The sequence below is a fragment of the Lissotriton vulgaris genome, chromosome 9 (assembly GCF_964263255.1).
Source record: "Lissotriton vulgaris chromosome 9, aLisVul1.2, whole genome shotgun sequence".
NCBI classification, from domain to species: Eukaryota; Metazoa; Chordata; class Amphibia; order Caudata; family Salamandridae; genus Lissotriton; species Lissotriton vulgaris.
Window position 1 is genome coordinate 1177421078 of NC_141697.1, and position 24997 is coordinate 1177446074.

The 24997-nt window shown below is 41.8% G+C and overlaps 1 protein-coding gene across 3 annotated transcripts in view; it reads left to right on the forward strand.

The window, feature by feature from the left end:
• LOC147692969 (protein SSUH2 homolog) overlaps positions 1–24997 on the forward strand; it is a 459976-nt gene that overhangs the window by 45874 nt on the left and 389105 nt on the right. For all 3 annotated transcript variants that reach the window (XM_086939216.1, XM_086939217.1, XM_086939218.1), the window contains exons 6-7: positions 10950–11068; positions 24346–24408. In XM_086939216.1, coding sequence (XP_086795342.1) covers positions 10950–11068; positions 24346–24408 — 182 coding nt within the window. The remainder of the gene's footprint in view (positions 1–10949; positions 11069–24345; positions 24409–24997) is intronic.

Below are 24997 nucleotides of genomic sequence, written 5' to 3' on the forward strand. Positions count from 1 at the left end.
TTGCGCCCTTCAGGGTCCTCTGCCCTCTTCTCCAGTGCGTCATTCTGGGCCAAGACATCCGTCATGGCAGCAGAGAGTGACTTTTGTGCCGGCTCCAGGGTACCGACCGAGCTCTCCACCTCCTTGACCCTTTCCGAGAGCTTACCATGATCAGCCCTGAGCAGTCTGAGGCCCGTTGCAACCTGTGCTATGTCTTGTTGAAGCGCTGCTCGTGTGTCCGTTATCACCATCAGGATCTTGTCTAGTTGGTGTTGGAGGTGCGGGTCCTGTGGCGTCTCCAGGTCCAGCTGGTTACCTCTGTCCGGCATCTCCGCGTCTGATGTAGCTTGTGTGTTGCCCTTGGCTCCCTTCGGTTTCCCCATGGTGTTCATAATGTCCAACACTGATCTGGGCAAGCGGAGGATAAACTGCCTAACGGAAACCGTGCCTCAACAAGTCCCACCTCAGGTCTCTAGCCTCCGCTCCCCAATAAGTATCTTCCTCAGCCGCTCTCCATTCGAGTTCAAATGGAGTGGTATGGGGGGTCGACTGCACGCCGTCCAGCTCGTGAATCAGGAACGCCGGGTCAAGGCAACACCAACCAAAGACTGACCAGCCCCCAGCATCAGATGGCCTCCGTGGCTCATGCACCGGGTCTGCAAAATCCCCACCGGGGACGACGGTCCGGTCAGCGGCGACACCCGTCTCAACCACCGCGGCGGTCCACTCTACGCCCCAGGCCTCGACTAGGTCGTCCCTGTAACGGACCGCGCGTCATCAGTCCAGGCGCAGGTCGGCCCCAACCCCTCGTAGCATAGACACAGGGGGGAGGGAGGGGGGGTCCGCCCCACGCCTCCAGCAACGCTTAACACTGACCCTCAGTGCACCCCCGGGGTCGTTGCCACCTCTCCACCACGTCCAGTGCTCCAGGCGCGCTCCGTCCTCCACGCGGGCCTCAATAGGCCTCAAGGTGCAGGCCGACCTCCCTCGTCGCCTCGTTCCGCCACCGGCCCACCGTGCAGGCCCCAGGGGGTAGGTAGTGCGTCCACAGCTGCCCTTGCGCACCTCACGGGCCCGCCACCAAAGAGGGCCGCTATTAGGCGCCTATAGGCCGAATTTGGCAAGCCCCGCACTCGGTTTCTCAGCGGTGGCTGCGCCACGCGGCCGCTATAATGTCCGTCCCCCTGGGGGACGACAAGCCGAGTCCTCAGGCCCTTGTTCCTCCTGCAATGCCCAGGAGGGCGCATCGTCTCATCCAGGCCTCAGCTAGGAGGGGGTCGCGCTCACCTGGGGTCCGCCGGGGCCCTGGTCGGCTCCACCAGCCCTCCACGTCCCACCAACTCCCTCCTTCCCGGGGGCCAATCCAATCCGAAGCTTCCGATAGTAGCCGCGCGGCGGGCGTGCATGGGAGCCGCCGCGCGGGAGCCAACGAGCGCCACCAATGGCCCGGACAGTCGGCGCTACCCCAATTCAGCGAGGGGGCGCTCCGCTCAAGCCCCCGTCACCACGAGTCCGCTGGCCGCGCCAGACAAGCTATCTCCGTGCGGGCTCCATTTTGATTGCGGCTCCGTCCAATCCGACGGATCCCGTCTAGCTCTTCCCGTTGCCCTCAGGCTCCTCCGGGAGCTTCCGATGCTGTCTTCCAGCCAAGCGTCCCTTCCCACTCAATATCTTGTGGTTGGGGAACCGCAATCGCCCGATTTCCAGGATTAATGGCGGCTCGATCGCGGAGCCGAGCTCTCAGGCGACCTCCACCATCGGCGCTCTAGCCACTCCCCCTCCCCCCCTTTAAGTATACTGTCATTATAATTGTTAGTAAATTCAAAATGGCTGTTCAGGGGGATATGACACAGTAGCCCGCTTACAATAAGAGCACAGCACAAGTTCTATGCTAGCAGCAGAACTGTCTAAGTCATCTGATGGGTTTCTACAGTGTCCCTGCAGGGCCTACGATTCCAGACCTAAAGAAGAGTAGGCAGCACCTCAGAAGACACAAGGGGCCAGATTTACTAAGATTTTGAGTCTTGGTTGTGGGTTTTTTGGTACAGCCTGAATCAAAGATCATTTTGGGACTTAAAAAGCGAAGCAAAGTCCGTTTTACGTGGCTTTGTAAAACACAAAGTAACAAAGGCAATGCCGCGCATAGCACTGCCTTGTGGTATCTTGCGTGAGGTCAGCCTTATATCGGTGTTTCAATGCATCTATCCACATATTTTGACACAAACTAAAATTGACAAAGACCTGTAAACATACATTACACCAAACATGTGTGCCTACCCGAAGCTTGTGCAACAAGGAGAAATGTCTTTATTTCTCCTCATTACTTCCTCTTTGCATATGTACTGCATTCTGCAGTGCTGCACATGTTTTGTGGAACTCCCACAGCTGCTGCTCCTGGTTTTTATGTTTTGTACAAGACAGATTTACAACACTTAAGCCAGTCTCATAACTATTAGGCTTCCACTCCTGGGGCCTCATTTATGAGGCTTTGCGTCAGTTTTGCGCTGCGGATGCGTCACTTTTTGTGACGCATCTGCAGCGTAAAACATGCGCCTTGTTGCGCCATATTTAAAAAGTGACGCATCTAGGTAGATGCGTCACTTTTTAAACCCCTGCGCCACATTATACCTGCGCCAGGTATAATGTATGCAGAGGGGGCGTTCCCCCGCAAAAAGCCTCGTAATAGTGACGCAGTGAAATCTATGAGATTTCACTGCGTCACTTTTAGGATGCTGTTGCGTCAATATCTTGCGCCTGCCTCACAGCAGGCGTAAGACTGACGCAAGCCCTTTCACATGGGGCTTTCCCCATGTGAAAGGACGCATTGCTGGAGATGCGTCACTTTTGTGACACAATCCAGCAATGCGTCACTTTTGCGCTTACAGATGCGTCAGAAATACTGACGTATCTGTAAGTCCTTGCGACATGATGCGTCATACATTAAATATGACGCATCATTGGTGTTGCAAGGAGTGCGCAGTGAAAAGTGACGCATCGCTGTTTTCACGCAGCGATGCGTCACTTTTCATAAATGAGGCCCCTGGACCTTATAGCTGCGGGATGGTGGCTAATACAGTTACTTACTGTGCTATTCCTTCTCACTCCCAGCTCTTACCTATACTGTGCATACTGTGTGAAGTTGGTTTCCTCAGCTGCTGCCCACACTGTGACTTTTCTATATGTGAAAAAAGCTTCACTGACCTGACCATGGGGGGGGGGGGGCTGTGTGTGTGTGTATGTATGTGTGCGTGTGTGTGTATGTGTGTGACAGCCAATGTCAGTGCTGTTCGTCAGCTGTTTGTGTGAGGAAAGTTTGCATTGCTGCTTCTTGTGGTGTAAATGTTCTTGGTGTGAGCAAAACTTGGCCTCCTGCTTGTGGTGTGCCTCTTTCCTGTGTGTATGAAGCTTACAGTACTGCTGCCCGTGCAGTACATGCTGTAAATATGAGTGAAGCTTACCCTGCTGCAGTTTGTGCCTACCTCTTCTCTGTGAGGGAAACCTTCTCTGTTGCTGCCTTTGCATCCTATTACATCAACTGAGCTGAACTGTATAAGCCATTAGCACTTTTGAGTTCTGCACTAAAGCACAGCAGTAATTTGGATAAGAAACTAACCTGACAGGATTGAGAGTTTAGTGGCTAAAGGGCTAGAGATATCTTGAAATGGTGACAGAGAAAGACAAATAGTAAAAATTGGAGAAAGAAAGGAGGTTGGGTGTGCCCGAAAAAGTGTGAGGACACTAGAACAGGAGCAGGAAGAGGTGGGGAGCAGAATGAAAGGAAATTTAAAGTATAAGAGAGGCAAATAAAGGAGATCATGCTGGATACCACTGATCATTTTAACCACCACGCTTTTTCTCTACTTGGCTTTAGATTGGAAGGGGCAGCTTCTTCTCAAATCAAGCTCTTGTAGGAGAGCATGCCCGCCTCATCCTGGGCTGGCAAACATTCACCAGGACCAAGGCATGGAATGTGTAATGCTCTCAATCCTGGCTGATGTGAGAGAATGATTGGATGCTGATGAGGTCAAAACGCAGATTTTTTTCAACCTTTCAGAAACATTTGCCACAGTTCATCATGCCATTCTTTGGAAGCATTTCAAAGAGTTGAGTGTCCACAACACTGCCTTTTCTTGTGTAACCTTGGATTATCTATGCATCCTCCTCTTGGGAATTGATTGAACAAGTGGTGTTAAGACATCCACTGAGGCTCTGTTTCTCTTCCCCCTTGTTATTTAATCTGTACATGCACCCACTTCTGATTATTTTACCTTCTCTTGTGGCAGAAACTTTCATTGTCATGAATGTTAATGTCACCCAAATTATTTTCCATGTCACCAGTAGCAACAAGCATTTGCAATGCAATAGGTCTTGATTTTACATGTGTTTAAGCTATTGGCATTGTAAATGACATTGCCTTTTATTTGTGTTTTAAAAACCAAAACATAAATAAAAGGCATTGTCATTTACAATGCCAATAGCTCAAACTTGCGTAAATGCGAGACCTATTGCAATGCAAAAGCTTGTTGATTATTGCAAGGCTGAAAGCTACATTCAGCTACATTCTTTATACTTGATGTCCACTGTAATAGCACTGAGTATGTGAGGTGTCTGTGGAAAGAGCTATGTGATTACCGTGGGCTGAGAGCCCCCCCCTACCCATAGCAGCGAGCCGAAATTGTCTTAGGACCAGGAGCCTCTAACCGGTGAATAGCATTTGTGGGGGAGGGCTTGCTCGGAGCCACACGCATTCGTGCTCCACCCTGTGCCTCATGCCATATTGTTGTGGAATCGGCATGGAGGGGGATGTGAGGCAGTTTCGGCTGCCCTGAAAAGACCGGGATCTTGGCGTGTGCACAAAATAAAAGCCTAACAAAAGCAAGGTGCGGGATGCAATTCTTAAAGCGTCCCATGTTGCAAACATAAATATATATGTTTTTAATGTGGGACGCTTTAAGATTTATTTTTAATTTTTATGAAATGTGTTATCCAATTGAACTATGATTGTCTAACTGATTGAAAATTTGAATAAAATTTGTTTAAAAAAAAAAAATATATATATATATATATATATATTCAATCACTTTGCAAGAGGGTTAGTCTCCGAGATCCAGATCCCGTAGTCAGGTGGCGTGTTCCACTCGGCCAACCCCGCCGCCGAGTTTTTGTCAAAAGTTCCAAAGTTTTGCTACGATAAGCAATACACACACTCAGAAAAGGTACAGCTTGTGGGCGTTTATTTTCAAGGTAACGCTACGCGTATCAGCACAAGGGTGACTTGGTCACCCTTATGCTGAAACGCGTAGCGTTACCTTGAAAATAAACGCCCACTAGCTGTACCTTTTCTGAGTGTGTGTATTGCTTATCGTAGCAAAACTTTGGAACTATATATATATATATATATATATATATATATATATATATATATATATATATATATATATATATATATATATATATATATATGTTTTTTGTTAAATTAACCCGCATTACCTGCATTTTAAAAAGAAGACGCGCTGGCGCCATCACCAATTAGCAGTGTTGTAAGAAATAAAAACAATTCTAACTTAGACAGCACATCCTGCATGTTTCTGCAACTAAACAAAGAACCCATTAATTAAGTAAATAGTTCTCACCAACTGGTAATAAAAGGTGCTGAGTACCAACACAAGTAAAAAGTCCAGTCCTCATGGGAGGTAACAAATGCAGATAAGGCAGGACTGAACAACCCTATTTATGTATCACAAGCCAGCATTTACGAAGGACAATGACACAGCCAATGATAAATATGGTAGCCAGTGCATACTCCATTACGGGATGCCTTGCAGAGTGAGCAGCGCATACTCGCTGTTGGTACGCTTGACCTAAAAAAAGATGCTCTAAACATTGAAGGAAGAAATCTTATAAATATAAGAAGGATAGTGGTCCCCTCTCTTAAGGTGTGGACTTACAGAGTAATGACTGTTGTGAGGATAATTAGAACTCAGAGTAATTAAGAATACAATTAAGAAAACTAGCCCATTAAGTGTTACTAAATCAAGTGAAGGTTCTGTGCACACACCCAAGCAGGAAGCAGGAAGTCCAAAATATGTTTCCCGAGTCAAAACTTCTTTTTTTGGGTGCTTACCAACTGTACTTGAAAAAATATTAATATATAAACGTGCAGCCATACTACACCAATACAGCTCTTACTTTTCCTTTACGTTTGACTTATATCTTCATTCATTTACATACTTTTAATTGTATGAACATAATTTTCATGCATCTAAAAGGATACCCTTTTACAGAACATCTTTTGTAGCTACCAGAGCTGAAACATGTCAGATAAGCAGCATGTTTAATGTAGTGTGTGCATGAAATAAAAGCCTAACAAAAGCAAAGCACGGGACACTATTCTTAAAGCATCCCGTGTTGCAAACATAAATATATATATATATATATTTTTAGTTAAATGATCTCGCATTACCCACATTTTAAATAGAAAACGCGCTGGCACCATTACCGATGAGCAGTGTTGTAAGAAAAAAAACATGGTTAACAAAGACAGCACGTCGTGCATGCTTCTGCAACTAAACAAAGAACCCATTAATTAAGTAAGTAGTCCTCACCAACTATTAATAAAAGTTACCAAGTACCAACACAAGTAAAAGGTCCAGTCCTCATGGGAGGTAACAATTGCAGATAAGGCTGTACCAAGGAGGGACTAACAAGCCTATTTACGAATCACAAGCCAGCATGTAGGAAGGACAATGACACAAGCCAATGACAAATATGGGAGGGGCTTCCGTGCATACTCCAATACAGCATACCTTGCAGAGCGAGCAGTGCATGCGCACTGCTGCTAGGCTCGACCTAAAAAGGAAGCAGATAATTCCACTCAAACCGTTCCAGTGCTGACTCCCACGGTGAGAAGCTGGAGGACCAAACTTATATTTATCATCTATTCTGTTAGGAACAATATTTAAATCCTGCATTTGAACTCAATGTCATTTTGCAAATGAATGGATTATAAAAGTAACTCAAGGGAGTAATGATGGCTGATAGGCGCGCAAATGCTACTTCCGAGAGTGGAAAGAAATCCAATGTGCCTCTCACTGAAGACTTGGCATTGGATGCTGGGCTGCACCTCTGGGCTGCACATCAGGATGCGCTTTAGGCCAAAGGCAGAATTATGCAGACGTGGTGCAGTACAACATATCTAAATAGCATCATCACATTGTTCCTTAAAAGTTCTCATGTGTACAACAGTTGAGTTTCAAAGGCTGACACATTCTGATTATAACAGAGAAAGATTTCTATGTCTGGAATTCCATGATTTACAGATACATTCTGGCAAGAATAGGAGAACAATGTTGCTGAACTTCTGTGCGTACAGTGGCGTAGGCTGGGTACGTTAGGCTACAATTGCATATGAATAAACTAGGCTGTACCAGGGTATGTGATGGCTGGGACCCTGTTATATAACGGCAACGCCCTGGATTAAGTACCACAAACAGATGTTAAAAGTTATTACTATACAGCGCTTTCATGACCCCCTCGTTCCTTATGCTAGAGGTGCATGGTCGACTTTTCCTTCTCCACTGGACCCGTAAAGGGATGTCCCTCCCCCCCCCCCTTAGGGGGCTGTAATCATCTTCCCCAACGACAACCTGAACGCATCCTTCCCTTCCCCTTCATTTGGGGTCAGTCTATCCCTCCCCTGTACTGTTAGCACTTTTCCCACAATCTGCTAACAATAATGCGTAGCGGTGAATACACGAGTAAAGCACTACATAGACGTGCATACACTCCACTTGTTCCCTCTCTTCACTGGGGTTGGACACATAAGGCCCTCGCAAAATGGTGCTTTATTAACTTTTCTTTTCAAAAACAATGTTTACTTGTCTTGTTTACATTGTGCATTTTTCTTTTTGTATACAGCATGATTTTACTGTCCTTGTATATTCTTATTTTGCTAAATATTTTTATGTTTAATAGGATGTGTTCTACTCATTCTATTGCTGTTCTTTTTCTTGTTATTTAATAAACTCAAACTTTAAAAAGTTGTTTAGTTGTAACTTAAGCTAAAAAAACAGCGCATTACTCCCTTCCTTGGGCCTCATTTATGAAGGCCTTGCGCCACTGGTACGTCACATTTTCTCATTTTAAAAGTGACGCACCGGCGGCGCAAGACCTTCATAAATAAGGCCCCTTCTCTTTTATTGCTCACATATCCCTTTTTGGTCTATATTTTAATGTCTGCTCCCTGCAAGATCTCAATCGTGTATTATGTTATTTGGGATGTATTCTACTCTATATCTTCTTTTGATTCCCCCTGTTCAAAGTGAATTCAATAAACAGATTTAAAACAAAAAAAGTTGTTACTCTTTTAATCATGCTAATATGTTAAATCACGTCTGTGAAAGATTGGGGTCAGGGGTCATATTCTGTGTTGTCACTTCTGCTTTCCTTGGCACATTTTGGTGAATCGATGTCCATGTACTACACGTGACATCTATGTTTTTTACAAACTAAAATCATTAAATATACGTAAAAAAAGAAGTGCAGTCGCTTGCAATACTGTGTAATGTATGTGTGATTCACGAAAGATAAAATAAAAGTCATACATGAGATCATGCAGATATTTGAATTTCTGGTCCTTAGGACAGGCCGCAGTAGCCATAGTCCAGCTGATGCAGCGGCTCCTTACATTTGAAAAAAGCTACATTCTTGTAGGCATCTTCTCTAATCCAGGTCTGTTTCTCTGGTCCATGCACCTCAAGTCAGCCTACAAGTCTCTTACATCTGCACTTCCTGGTCCCTGGCCCTCCCCCAAAGACGCCAATATCAAGAAACCAGAAGGAGCATCACCCGTTACAGGAAGTGAGGTGTGCTTCACTCAACCAATATAGACAATCCTAATTTAAGAGAAAATCCTAACTTAAGACAAAATTCTAACTTAAGACAAAATGCTAACTTAAGACAAAATACTAACTTAAGACAAAATACTTTCTTTACTACTACTAAATGCATTCTGTGAATACCAAAAGTAGTAAGTTTAGGATTTTGTCTCAGATTAGTTCTGTGAATCAGCCCCCGTGTTGGGGCCACAAGTGGAGTCCCTTGGCCCCTGCAGCCTCAGCCAGTAGTCTTCCCTGCCTAGGCGGGGGTGGGCAAGGTATATTTGGAGTCTATAGCGCAGAGCACCAGAGTGACAGCTTCCTAGGACACTGTGTAGGATCATGTCCTGGTGGTTGGGGGTCCCTGGGGTGGATACCACCATGGGGAGAGGGTGTGCCCCCTCCCCATTTATTCTGTTTTTTGGGGCCCAGGTAGGCCCAACAGAGGCTTGGGCAAGGCTGGCCATATGCCCCCTCTGATTTGAAGTGCACTTCGCCACAAGGATGGGGGCCCTAAGTGGCTCGAGGAGGGGAGCCGCAAGCCACTTCTCCTTCAAAGTGCACTTAACCTTGGGGGATGTAGTCCACGGGGTCCTGAGTGGCTCAGGGAGGGGGCACCACTGATGCCTCCTCCCCATATATATATAATATTGTAGACTCCCAGGCCCTGGCACACACCAGGGTCAAATTCCTTACATTTAAACTGCTGGCAAGCGTTTCCATTCTTAAAACAATATGCTGCAATCCCGCAGTATTCAAGCGGAATCGCAACTTTTATTAAACATTTTTTTATTTTTGACCCCCCACAAGAGCTACGGTATCCACCATATATTTTTTTCGTTGGTACACTGAGGACAGTGGATAATGTTCCCAAATCCTGTAATGGCTGCCTGCTACATTTGTTTTCATGTTGTAGGCAGCCAATTTTTCCCACAGGAACCTTGCTTTCGTGTAAGGAGAGTTTACCGAAAGGAAAAAATCCCATTGGGCCCATCAGAATTCTCTCTTTTGTGAAATTGGGTTCGACAGACTCTTACGAGAGCCCCTTGAACCCAACCCTACAGAAATACAAATGTAAAACTACTGAATGCGTTAACACAGAAAAAGCACACTTTCTGCACCAAGATCGAGCTTCATGCCAAAGTTGGTGTAATTCCATTCAGAAGTTGTTGCAGTAGTGCTGTTCAAAAAAGTCTATGAAAAATGCATGGGGATTTTATGTTTTAGGACCCCCACCCCCTTTTTCTCGGTCACCGCTTGATGGGTCACTTTGAAATTCTCTCTACACCAACTGGGTAAAAAAGAAAACCTCTTTGAACAATTCAGTGAGGATTCATCAACCTGCACCAAAGTTATTAGCAATACAAAAAAGGCATTTCCCATGGAAGCACTGGCCTAATTATAACTACCCAGTGGCGAAAGAGATAGACAGACCGGCAGACAGACAGACAGACAGATAGATAGATACATAGATAGATAGAAAGATGGACAGATAGATAAATAGATAGATAGATAGATAGATAGATAGATAGATAGATAGATAGATAGATAGATAGATAGATAGATAGATAGATAGATAGATAGATAGATAGATAGATAGATAGATAGATAGATAGATAGATAGATAGATAGATAGATAGATAGATAGACAGATAGATAGATAGATAGACAGATAGATACACACACACACACGCATTGCTAAGACATTTAGCACATTTCTATTCTACAGGGTGAACTGCAATGTCTACAAGCTTCAGGCAGGCCCAACTATCATTGCCTTTAACCAGTAGGGCCCGCTAACCCGATTCATTGAACTCTCCATCAATTTCAGATCAATATAAGCATCAATGAATCATCTTAATAACTTTGGGCCTGTTTAGATTTTGGGTGTCAAAGTTCTGTTTGCCATTATTGGAGCAGATAAGTATTTTCTTCTTCCTAGTAAAGATTGATTATTTTACAGCATCATTTTTTTCTACCCATAGAGATTTCGCCTTAGTCAGAAATACATATTGTTTTGATTCATTGACCTCATATTTAAATGATCTGATGGATTTGATTGACTCATAACAATCTTGTGTTTTTGTGCCTCAGGTGAAGTGATAGACTCAAATGGCACTTCTCCGTCTCTCTGGGAGATGAATGTGGATACTCCTCCCATGTTTGAGGCAGGACAAAAGAGGTTCATAGTGCCTCACACCTCAACGGTAGAGGTAGGTCATTAATATTAATCAATCAATTCTAAAATAAAAAGCTAAAGGGGGATTTTGTGGTGAGGGGTGTATTTTCAGGTTTCATTGCTCCTTACCACCATGTTTCACCTGGCAGTGACGAACATTGAAAACTGCCCATATGTTCATCCACTCGAAAACTTTTGACGGACCTTACTCCGTTTGGCTATCAGAGGGTTATTTTGGTGGCGGAGACTGAGTAGTCTCCACCGTCTAAATAATGAGGGTCAGCCTGACTCTATCTGAAGTTGTCGGATCTTCAGTCTATTGCATAGCATCCTCTATTTATATATATTGAACAGAAGTTATCATCCACATTGACAAACACATCAAAGATTGAAGAACTCAGTAATCTATGCATGCCCGTTTATTCTGCTGGGTTCTATGCTTTTAAAAGTTTTAGTCCCAAATATGTAATCTTGCTGATAGCCTTTTCTTTATGTTCACTATTGCTCTTATGATCCTGCACAATTAGAGGACAGCTCAGGAGGCCGATTGCCAAAATTTGGTCGAAAAAGTATTTCGCAAACCAAGATCATTCTAATGACAAAGGATTTTATTGACCTATTTCCGGTCTCATTAAGTCAGAAAACTACTTGTTACAAAATGTATATCAATTTAAATGATACTTTTGTCATAGTTTCCTGTCCAACGTCCACTCATGTCCCGAACGCCCCCAAACACTCAAAAGCCTCACACCGGGCAAATTATACTTTTTATTAAGTAATAAATGTAAGGCATTTGAGACTGAGCACATAAAATACATCCTCTATCTCCATGACAATCTTACTAGACGTGTGATCTTTATATACATTACAATATAGGTGCTTACACTCCAGAAACCCAGTGAGCATACTTCGTAAATGTAATTTGATGTCAAAAGTGCCACATCAACATATATATTCACAGAAAAAAACATAGGTTTCAAGGGTGTTATAGTTAGCTGGACAGTTCACTCGTACAAAACCATTGAAATTCCTCTGTTATAGGTAGTTGTACTAAGTATAACTTGCACGCCCGCAATCCACTGCTGATGATGTCACATATTACATCATTCATGACATGGTCAGTGACATCACTGATGACATCACTGATGACATCTCAAATGACATCACTGATGACATCACTGATGACATAATCCGCGTGACAATCTGATATATCTTATCATACACTAGTATAACCTTTCAACACTCATTATAAAATATGGAGTACCATATTTGAAACCATTGACACACCAATACCAGTTTCTAAAAACCCACTCAGTGATTCCTACATCTACACACACATCTCAACACTTACCTATAGATTTCCTATAGATTCACTCATACATGCTAACAAAGATCAATAGAAAACGATTAAATATGTATTCACAGAAAAAACCATAGGTTTCACTGGTGTTATAGTTAGCTGGACATTTCACTGGTACAAAACCATCGAAATTCCTCCGTTATAGTTAATTCTGCTAACTATAACTCGCGCACCCGCAATGCACTGCTGCTAACGTCACATATTACATCATTCATGACATGGTCAGTGACCTCACTGATGACATCACTGATGACATCTCAAATGACATAGCTAGTAGCTAGTTGATTAATAGGCCATTCCATAAGATCATGACTAGTAACTAGAATAATTACAGTATTACAAACAGAGTGTATAGTGAATTTATAAGGGCTTAGGTATTGGTGGAGTGATAGGATATGTAGATAGCGCTGGATGGGTGAATGGAGAAGTGCATGGGACAGACAGAAGGATTCCTAGACTGCCTAGGTACTAACTAGGTATTTAGAAGAGCGTATCAATTGTATGTAGCTGGTTAGAGGTTTGCATGCATAGTGCACAGAATATTGTAGCTGTACTAGTATTGGTGTTTATGGTTTCGAGAATGGTAGTCTGTATTTTAGGGTGTGAGGAGGTGCATCAGATGATCACGTGGATGATGTCATCAGTGATGTCATCTGAGATGTCATCAGTGATGTAATATGTGACTTCATCAGCAGTGCATTGCGGGGGCGCGAGTTATAGTTAGCACAACTAACTATAACGGCCGAATTTCCTTGTTTTGTACGAGTGAAATGTCCAACTAACTATGACGTCCATGAAACCTGGGGTTTTTTCAGTGAATTTCTGAGGTTTTTTTAAATGCTAATTTCTAACTATAATGTCCCTGAAACTTGTGTTTTTTTCAGTGAATTTTATATATATGTATTTAATCTCCTCTCACTCTTGCAAGGAAGGAATCAGCACTCCGGTTGTAGTTTGGAAGTATTAAATCTGTAAAGGACGTGATCCACGCATTTCGGCTCGTCCGATCCTTGATAACAATACAAGATGTCATTGTAGCATCCTTATTAATATGTACAAATGCCTAAAGTTGTCAAAATTAACAAAGGACTACATATTACTTTAATCCAAAAAGCTGGCAGTCATATTGGCCTGATCACGATGTGAAAATTCAGGAATTGATACAATAAAGAAAAGAAAAGAAATGTTAATATGCACACAATGTCATTTCAGCATATCTTGCCCCGTGATCGGCAAACCTGTATGTTCGTCAACGTGACTTATTCATAATAAACATATTTAGGATTGCAAACATCAACATAAACAATGGACTACACATTACTTTAAAGTGAAAGGCTATCGGCCATATTAATCTGGGCACGTTGTGTATTATAATGGTTCTTACACAAAAGAAAAGAAAAAAGGGGTGTTAATATACACACACTAGCCCTAAATAAAGTTCTAGTGATTATAGTTCTATTCCATTCACAGCTCATTTGAGATGTCATGAGTGATGTCATGAGTGATGTAACTGACCATGTCATGAATGATGTAACGTCTGAGTTCATTAGCAGTACATTGCTGGGGCGTACGTTATAGTTTGCTTAGGTAACTATAACTGCTGAATTTCACTCGCTGTGTATGAGTGAAATCTGAGTCTAACTATACCATCCCTGTAATCTTTCTAGGTTTTTTTAACGTTAAGTAAGATGCATATCACAATGGATGGTGGGGGGTTGGAAGCAGGGCCTGTCATTGTGCTGCCCCCACCCAAGCTTGCTGCTCCTGCCTTCCCTCCTCCTAGCCATCCATTGTCCAAGTCCATGTCCCTGCTCCCTATTTACAGCCCTGTGTGGTCGTTGTTCTGCCACTGGCCTAACCGCCTTCTCTGAACAGTTAGCTTGCTGCCCCATCCACCTCCTCCCTATCCTCTGTTGTCTGAATCCATGGACTAGCCTCCTCCCTCCTGCCATGCATGGTCTGATGTGCTGCCACTACCCTTCATTTAGCATGATATACCAATCCACTCCTCCTGCCCTCCATAGCCCAATTCTATGCCCCATCATTGACCTCCTGCTTAGCCTCTGTGCTTAGTTTGCTGCCCCTATTCTCCTTCCCCCTGCTCTCCGATGTCTGTGTGCATGCCCCTGCTCCATCCTTTTTGTCCACCATGTTCCATGGACCTGCCACTCCTATCTACTCTGAGTGTTCTGTTGAGCTGCCACTCCCTTCCCACCTGCCTAGCATTGTCAGATAACTGTAATCTGTCTCTGCCACCTCCACCCTGCCTGTCCACATTCCATGCCCCTATCCCGTTCCTCCTGTGCTCCACGGTCCATTTTACTGCCCCACGTTCTGCCCTCCCTGGTCTGTTGTGCTGCAACTTCTCCTCCTGCCTGCTCCTTGTGGTCTGTTGTGAGGCCCCTTCCCCAGAACTCTCTTGTCTGTGCCCAGGTCCTGACCCTCCTTTCTATCCTCCATGGTCCTCTGTGCATGCCCCTGCACCCTCCTTCTTGCCCATTATAGCCATTGTGCTGCCACTAACTCTCCCGCTTGCCATGCATGGTCTTCTGTGCTGCCACGGCCCCTCCCACCTTCCCTGTGTGGTCAGATAGCTACCCCTGACCCCCTCCCACCTTCCCTCCATGGTTTGTGTGTATGCCATTATAGTCTCACTGTTGCTCTCCATGGTGTGTCTTGCTTCTAGTGCCCATCTTGCCTGACCTCCATGGTCATCTTCCTGCTCCTGCCCTGCCCCCTTGCCACAAGCCCTCGGTTTCCATGTGCAGACCCATTTTCCCTCCCTCCTGGCTTTTCTGTTCCATTGTAATGCCCCTGCTCCGTCCCTCCTGCCCTTTATGGTACGTTATGCTGCAGCTTTCTCTCTTGTCTGTCCATTATGGTCAGCTAGCTACCATTGTCTCTTTCCCCTCTGTTCTCTGTTGTCCACGTGCATGGTCCTGTCCCCTCCCTATTTCTTTCTATAGATTGTTGGGCTGCACTCCCGTACGAATGCCCTGTGTGGTGTATTGTGCTGCTGCAAACCCTGATGCCTGCCCTGTAGTGTCAGTTTGGTGCACCTCTCCATGTCCCTCCTATCCTCTGTTATCCAAGACCATGTACCTACCCCAATTCCTCCTGCCTTCCATTATCTAATGTACCATACTTGCTAACATTTTGAACTTGGTAAGAGGGAGATTTTGAAAAAAAACGGAGGTATTGATTTTGACTCACATTGAAAAAGAGGATATTGTAGACAGATCAAATAAAGCCCATTTGGGCTTAAAAACATTGGACGTTTCCTGGCTGAATCGGGTCTGTTCAGTTGGCATGTATGGTTGTACTACCACTGCCTCTTCCTTCTGCCCACAATGGTCTATTATATTGCCACAGCCTTTCATGTCAGTCCTGTCTAGTTGGTTTGTTGCCCCTGCCCCCCTTTCCACTGCCCTCCATAGTCTGTTGTGCTGCCACTACCCTTCCTGCCTGCCCCGTGTGGTCAAAGTGTTGCCTCTGCACCCTCCTACCTGCCTTCAATTTTCAGAGTCCATGCCCCTGGCCTCTACCTCTCAACAGTATCCTAATGAAAAACTAGATTGCTAACATTCTATATTTATTACAAAAGTGTGGAACGCCTGACATCATCTTGATTTAATCAAAACTGTAATACCTAGAGCATTTCCTTTAGAAATTACATATATGAGAGGGTATTATTTGCATCAAAATTATGATTAGTGCTCTAAAAAACTAAAATGAGGACATATTTTCTGAGTTTTCAAATAGCGACAAAGCCCTTTTAAATTATTTATTATCTTTATGTGTTTTTATCCAGTTGATCACTTGATTAAATGTTCCACTTAGGGGAGAGCATGTGGTGTTACTTCCAGAGCTGCAGACTTTGCAACTGGGGAACCATGTTGGAGTTTCTGCTTCAGCTCGACATTCTGTGATTCTGGTCAAATTACTTAATCTCCCCATGTCTAAAGCCAAAATGAATTTTTTCTTGAGTGATGTAACCAATGCTCATGTAAAGCACTCCAATACCTGACAAGTCTGCACTATTTAAAACTGCAAAAACACAAAAAATAAAAAGTGTTTTGCACACTTCTGTCATTGGGCTACAACTGGGCGATATTTGTGCTACATTTGGGCTCTTTTGTCTCTGGTGGCCATCTTTGGAGATTTGTTTGTTATGAAGTTACCTAATTTCCTCATTTACTGCAGTCTCCTCCGTAGGAAATGCTTTCAGTTTTTTACTTTGATTCCAACAAGAAGGTATTCAGATATGTCACACATTTGCCATAAATTCTGAATGTTAGCACTCTAGTTGCTCATTAGATCACTGTAGTGGAGCTACTGCTCATCACGGAAGTCTGCTGCTGGTAATAAAAGTGCATGTTTCAGTCTCCAAGTCAGAATTGTTTAATGAAATAGAAAAGGATTTGAAAAGTCACTCAAAATGTGCCCTAATTTTTCGTTCTTCAGCACTAATAATTTCTATGGCAAAATGAACCCCCTCATTGTGTTCCTTTTTAAATTAAATGTTTTAAGTGTTACCAGTTTATTCCAATCAAGATGGCTTCAGATGTGCCATACTTTTGTCATAAGTAAGACAGTAAGCGCTCTAGTTGTACTTAAGAACACTCTGGGACATTCTGTCATTGAGCTATACGTGGGCTACATCTGGATGATATTTGTGCTACATTTGAGTTCTTTTGTCTCTGGTGGCCATCTTGGGAGACTTATTTGTTATGAAGTTTGCTAATTTCCTCATTTATTGCAGTCTCCTCAGAAGGAAATACTTTCAGTTTTTTACTTTGGTTCCATCAAGAAGGCATTCAGATGTGTCACACATTTGCCATAAATTCTGAATGTTGGCACTCTAGTTGCTCGGATCACTGAAATAATATCGACCTCACAAATATGGAGTTGACAAAATATCGTTGACAAAATATCGATGGACAAAATATCGACTGGCTATCTTAAACAGGTAAGTACAAAAATATCGACTCTAAAATATCGAGTTACTAAAATATAGACTGTAAAAAATATCTTTTTTTTTAAATGTCTTTAAATTAAGTTAATACTAATGTAGTAATAAAAATATTTAGTCTAAACTTACTTTAAATTATTAAAATAATGTTATATTAATAAATATTTATTTTAAATTAAAAATAAATCTAAAAAAATAATACATATATATTTATATAATTTTTTATATTAAATAAACATATATAATAATTTTACCGTAGCATAGCAAAATAGTTAACTATTATTGTAACAACTGTAGTGAATTCTACAATAGCTAAAGCGTTGGATAGCGTAGGGGTAAAATTTACTATTCCCACTCCAGTGGGTGCAACAGTAGGGAAAGCGTTGGATAGCGTAGGGGTAAAATTCACTATTCCCAGTCCAGTGGGTGCAACAGTAGGGAAAGCGCTGGATAGCGTAGGGGTAAAAATTACTATTCCCACTCCAGTGGGGGCAACAGTAGGGAAAGGGTTGGATAGCGTAGGGGTTAAAATTACTATTCCCACTCCAGTGGGTGCTACAGTAGGGAAAGCGTTGGATAGCGTAGGGGTTAAAATTACTATTTCCACTCCAGTGGGTGCAAAAGTAGGGAAAGCGTTGGATAGCGTAGGGGTTAAAATTACTATTCCCACTCCAGTGGGTGCAACAGTAGGGAAAGCGTTGGATAGCGTAGGGGTTAAAATTACTATTCCCACTCCAAAGAGTGCAACAGTAGGGAAAGCGTTGGATAGCGTAGGGGTTACAATTACTATTCCCACTCCAAAGAGTGCAACAGTAGGGAAAGTGTTGGATAGCGTAGGGGTTAAAATTACTATTCCCACTCCAGTGGGTGAAACATTAGGGAAAGCGTTGGATAGCGTAGGGGTTAAAATTACTATTCCCACTCCAGTGGGTGCAACAGTAGGGAAAGCGTTGGATAGCGTAGGGGTTAAAATTACTATTCCAACTCTAGTGGGTGCAACAGTAATGAAAGCGTTGGAAAGCGTAGGTGTAAAAATTACAATTCACACTCCAGAGAATACAACATTAGGGAAAGTAAATCTTTCATATATAAATCAAAAATCTAACAAGAAATATCTAATAATAATTAATAAAAATCAAATAAAAAATGTTATGTAATAGAATAAATAATAATTGACATTTAATAATTAACAATAATTCTTTTAACTATTCACCTATTAATACAAATTAATTAAACATAAACAATTAATTTTTTAATAATTAAAAATTATTTCACTATTATTTCCAAATAAATAACGTGTATTTAATTTTATTATTTAATTAATTATTAATATATTACTTTCCACCCTATGCCCCTATAAACTCACAACACGCTACAGAAATTAAATTAGTAAAAATCACATAATAACCAATTAATCAATTAATATAAAATAATTAACAATTATTATTAAATTAATTAACACATAAATTAATTAACAATTAATTACTAATTACTATCAATGAATATATTTACATATTTAATTATTTTTAATTAAATTACTTCCCACCCTATTCCCCTATAATCCCACAACCCGCAACTGCATTAAATTAGTAAAATTTACATAATTACCAATTAATGAATTATTAATAATTATTTTGCAATTACTATTAAATTAAGTGACACATATAAATTAATTAACAATTAATTACAAATTAATATCAATTAATAAATTTACATATTTAATTAATTATAATTAAATTACTTCCCACCCTATTCCCCTATAAACCCACAACCCACTACAGAATTACATTACGCAATCATTATAAAAACAAAAATCATTTAATAAAATTATTTATAACATAAATACACACTTTTCACAAATATTATTACATAAAAATACACTATAAAATATTATATATTATTAAAAAATCGATATTTTTGCTATCTATATTTTATACAGTCGATATTACTTCACTTACCTTAAAAACGATATTTTTGTAGTCTATATTCTGTCCAGTCGATATTTTGTCCAGTCTATATTATTTACTCGATATTATGTCCAAACGATATATTGGACTCGATATTATGTCTGTGCACCAGTTGCTCATTAGATCACTGTAGTAAGGCTACTGCTCACCATTGAAGTCTACTGATATTCAAAGTGCATGTTTCAGTCTGCATGTCAGAATATTTTAATGAAATAGAAGAGGATTTGAGAAGTCACTCAAAATGTGCCCTCATTTTTCTTTCTTCAGCACTAATCATACTTTCTATGGCAAAATGAACCCCCTCATGTTGTTCCTTTTTAAGTTAAATGTTTTAAGAGTTACCACTTCATTCACATCAAGATGGCTTCAGGTGTGCAATACGTTTGTCATAAGTAGGACTGTTAGCGCTCTAGTTGTTCTTTAGAACACTCTGGGAAGCTGCAGTAGAACTCAAAGGAATCAACTTACAGTCTCTGCCCTTGTTGAATGTACATGTTTTACTGAGAATGTCAGACTTCATTCTAACATGACTGAGAAAGATAATGTGAATTTACAGAAAATATGCTCTCAGTTTAGCTTATAGATCACCTTCCAAACCTCTGTGGGAAAAGCATGAGAAAATAGTTTTCTCTCAAACATGATTCATGATATCCCAGCAGAAGGCTTTTTCACATGGTAAAATCCCCTTAGAACACACCACAATTCCTGAAATGAGTATGGTACCATCAACAAATGATTTATAATGTAACTTAAGTCTTAAAACCTTCTATTAACTGTAATGCTTTTTAGTGAGGTGCTATCATGTATATTGGTCCCAAGATGGCTGCCAACACTTCTTGGATGAAGTGCTGACAGACAATCAGATCTCACAATGAGATGAATAGGCTCCGCCCAGAGATATATATTTATTTTTCCATTAATATTTTAAAAACTACTGAACGGATTTACACCATTTAACAAAAAGGACTCTTTCTGAACAAAGGGCTACCTTTCTGTCAATGTTGGTGTAATTCCGTTCAGCAGTTTGGGCTGTAGCTGTGTCTAAAGTTTCCTATAGAAAATTGCATAGAGAAATCACGTTTTGGGACCCCACTTTTTTCTTGGCCCCCGCATGTTGAATCTCCCCAAAACTTTCAAGATAGGATGGGACTAAAGCGGGCCATACGTTTTGAAATTTTTGCAAAGATTCGTCAATTGGCGCCAAAGTTATTAAGAATAGAATGTTGCGATTTTCCTATGGTAACTAGGTCCTAACTATAACTATCTACTGGCGACCGCCAGTAGGTAATGTATTATCCCATCAATTTAAAATTACCCATATGGTATGTATGACTTTGAAATACAATGTACAGCCACCTGATTTCTTTTGTGGAGGAATGGATGCAATATGTCTGTTTCCCATGAGCACATACTCTATTTAAAGGGGTTAGGGCATAGATATTGTAATGGTATTAATAAAGATAGCAGAGCAAAATGTGTTACCCATACAATAAAACATAACTGGACCTTGAGTGATGTTTATGTCCTACTTTAACTTGGATGATAACTTCTGTGTAATTTGATATTGGACTTGCACCCAAAACCTGGCACCTGCACCACAGCTGGAAGTGCTCACCTGTCTTGCAAGAATGAGGAGTGATTATCTATCTATCCATCTATCCATCTATCTATCTATCTATCTATCTATCTATCTATCTATCTATCTATCTATCTATCTATCTATCTATCTATCTATCTATCTATCTGTCTGTCTGTCTGTCTGTCTGTCTGTCTGTCTGTCTGTCTATCTTTCTATACAGTCACTGAAAAATACAAAGGTTAAAGTGATGTCACAGTTCTAGTTATCCCTAGTAATTATAACTTGCCCCCTACCTAACGATAGTGTCACTTTAACCTTTGTTTTTTTCAGTGAATTTCTAGGGTTTTTTAACGTAAAGTGATATATTATATCCATACGTAAAACCAACCCCCTGCTGTGCAAAGCCTTCAGCCATGAGTGGTGGGGGGTTGGCGCAGGGCCTGGCCTGCAGCCAACCCCTCAAAGCAGGAATCCTCGTGCGGGCAGACAACCTCCTTCCACACACAGCCAAAGGCTCGGCGCAGAGTAGGGCCTGTAGCCGTGCCCTGCATCCAACATCCCACGGGCAGCCAACCACAACGCCATGCACAACATGCGGTTCGTCTCACAGGTCTTGGGAATTCAAGTAGACGTACTGAGCCAAATAGTCACTGAAATATAAATAGTGAGGAGTAAGACAATCATCATCTTTCTCCAAAAATCACCAACATTTTTAATCAAATGTATATTTCAGGAATTAACACAATGTAATATTTAATATTAGCAACTGATATTAAAATATTTCATTAGATTTTAATTTTAAAAAACATGTCAGTGAGTCTTTCTTTTAACATAGTATTTAATATTGCATTTTGTAGAACATAAATTGTTAAAAGAAAGACTCAGAGATATTTTTTTCCAAATAAAACTAACATGCCTCTAAGTCTTTCTTTAACATTTTTCAGCCTACAAAATTAAATCATAAAAACAACCACAAGGGGGCCTTGCACTTCAGCTGAAACGTATAGAGCATCACCTCTGTGTACTTTTAAAAAAGATGGTGCTTTCTCCTGCTGGTCATGGGTTTAATGACACAGGAGACTCAGTCCCTTATTTACAGTAATTTGGCATAGGGCAGCGCTGCCCTATGCCAAAGTGAAAGACAAGGAATGCACTGCATTTATGCAATATATGCATTCCTGTACTTTCTCCCAGCGGTGGCGCCATTTCGGCTGCCTGGAGCCAACGCAGGCACCCTTGCACCATGATTCAAGGTGCCTGTGTTGTCGGCAGGATTGTTTTTGTACAGGAAGGGGCACCTTCCTACACAGAAAGAATCCTAGGATGCATTTTCCTGTTTCTATATGCACTGCACAATGCAGTGCACATAAAAGAGGAAATAACAAAGAAGAAATTTCTCTTTTTCATGCCTCACCTCGGAAGGCATAAGGAATTGGCACTTCCCCAGATTTACATGCTCTTGTAAATCTTCAGCAGTGTCAAAATCCATGGTTGTTGCTTGGGAAAACCCATTGCAGCACCCATGGAATGCCTCATGAGCGCAGAGTAAGGCAACGCAGTGATCTGCGCTGCCTTGTCTTACTCCATATCTATGAGGCCATTCTGAACCACGCATAGTGGCTTTGCGTGGCCTCATAGATATGATTTTATAATCTGCATCACCAGAGTGTCACAAAGGGCCCAATTCACAGATCTAACTTAAGACAAAATCCTAAACTTACTACTTTTGGTATTCACAGAAGTTAGGATTTTGTCTTAAGTTTGTCTTAAATCTGTCTTAAGTTTATCTTAAAACAAATTTAAGACAAAATCCTAACTTCTGTGAATACCAAAAGTAGTAAGTTTAGGATTTTGTCTTAAGTTAGTTCTGTGAATCGGCCCCATAAAGTGATGCTTCTGCAGTGCAGGGGGCTCGTAAATATGCCCTTCACTGTTTTTTTTCTAAGTTTGCTGGGAGGCTGCTGCACTTCCTGCAGCTCCCCACAACATAACAAAAATGCTTTGTGGTGCCCCTGCCACTTCTAGGAGCATCCCAGGCATAAAAATATTGTTTAATATAATGACCGAAGGCATTATAGGGTACCCACTCCGAGGAGCAGTGAATAATAAATCAGCGCTTCCTGCCACTCATATATTAGTCAAATTTCAAATATATATATATATTGGGTTTCCTAGTGCCCACCCGGGACACCCATAACTTATTTTCTTAATTAAAGGGGATGGGATTGCATGTCCCCCCTCCTTGAGCCTTTGCAGGCCCAGGGACCCCATCCCATGGAGCTTTTTTTTGTTTTTAAATTAAAGGTAGAGGGGCATTTGGCCCACTCAAAAGCATGTACAGGCCTGGGAACCCCATCTTTTGGCGCCTTTTCTTTTAAAAAGAAGGTAAGGGGATCATGCACCCCCCTCTCCAAGCTTTTATAGCACTGGGGACCCTATCCGCCATGGCCTCTGGTGTGTGCCCCAGTGCCCATCGAACTCACCCACAAAACATTGATTTCCCATTACACTTTTATTCTATAAAAAAAATGCGCTTTCCAATACAATTCAGCTGAACAGAATTATATCAAATTTGACATGATAATTTTACTCAGAAAGGGCCCTCACGGTCATTTCATTTAGGTACATTTAGCCATTATCAAGAAATTCACATTTAAATAGGTGCTTGCATAAAGCGGTTAAAGGTAACATTTATCTGAAGGTGGTTTAACAAGAATCCCATGGGAGTACTCGGGTTGCAAAAGTTTAAAAAATAATGCTCTCTCCTTGACCAAGAGAGTTTTTTTCTTCCTTCGACCATTTTGATTCCACAGGACTAGTCTCACAGTCCGAAGTGATCCGATTGGTTGGCTTCAATATTGAGGAAAATGTTGCCCCTGCCATTACAGTACTCGGAAAGTTATTTTCCGTGTTCTAAAAAAAAAGATATTTAATTAGTATAATGGGGCAGGGTAGGGATGCCCTGACTCCTAGCACTTCCCACTCCAAGTTCAACATTAAAAAATGTTTTGCGGATCCCGGTATCACAGTATTCCCACAGAATGCAGAATGGATATAGTTCCACAGCAGTCAAAGGTCAAGCTTCGCTGAGGAAACTTGCATGGTACTGTGGACGGTGGAGGTCCAGTTAGAGGGGTGGGTACCGAGGCAGTCCCAGGGTACCCACAGACAAAAATGTTTTAAAAAAATGTGAGTTGGGTGCTCTTAGTGTGGGCTGGGAGTAGGACTGGTGCCCCCCTGCCGAATGCTCACATGTTTCTACCAATGTCTCTTAGATTGGGTGGCACTAGGTAGGAAACTCAATATATTTCCAACTTCAAATGAGGATCTTGTAACATTGTACTTATCACTTTGCGTAATCTGATTATTGTGCTTATTTTTGTACAGTATTTTCCACTGTGTTCCACTTTGTAACTAATGGACTTGATTTCAGACATGTCACAGATGCAGTGGAACAGGAAGGATGACTTGCTGGATCTGCCACGGCACTGGGCGGGTGAGTATGGCAGCGTTTCTTAGGATTTTAGAGCATCAGGGCCATGAATTGATTCACCAACATGGCAGGGCTAGTGATAACAAACCCCATGCGCTCTTTGGCCTCTGATTATGTCCATGGTTGACACCTTAAGCCCCTGACCAGTTTATTTGCTGCTGAGAGTCTAGAGAAAAAGAATGAGTAGAAACCACCGGAAGTAGACACGGTTCTTTGAAATCCTTATTTCCACTTCCTGTTGCTGCCATTGTAACCCCTGAGACTGGAGTTAGGGAAGGCTGTGCCAGGGTACCCAAAGGGCCAGCCAGAGGTGAGAAAAGCTCACAGTGGCATCCTCTAATTGATGCCTATGATCAAGCCCATACCTACTCCTAGTCAGATATGTGACCTCTTTGCAGCGCGTTAACTTGTTGAGCTTCACGACAACATGTACTGTCGGCCCCATAGCATCTTCATTGAAAGAGGCTTCATGCAGAAATGGATTTCTAGGCACTTTGGATAATTTAGCATGTAATTGAGAAGAACACAACTAATGCTCTTTGCATTATTCAAAAAACATGTTGCATAAGATAATGTAATACATTTAAGCTGT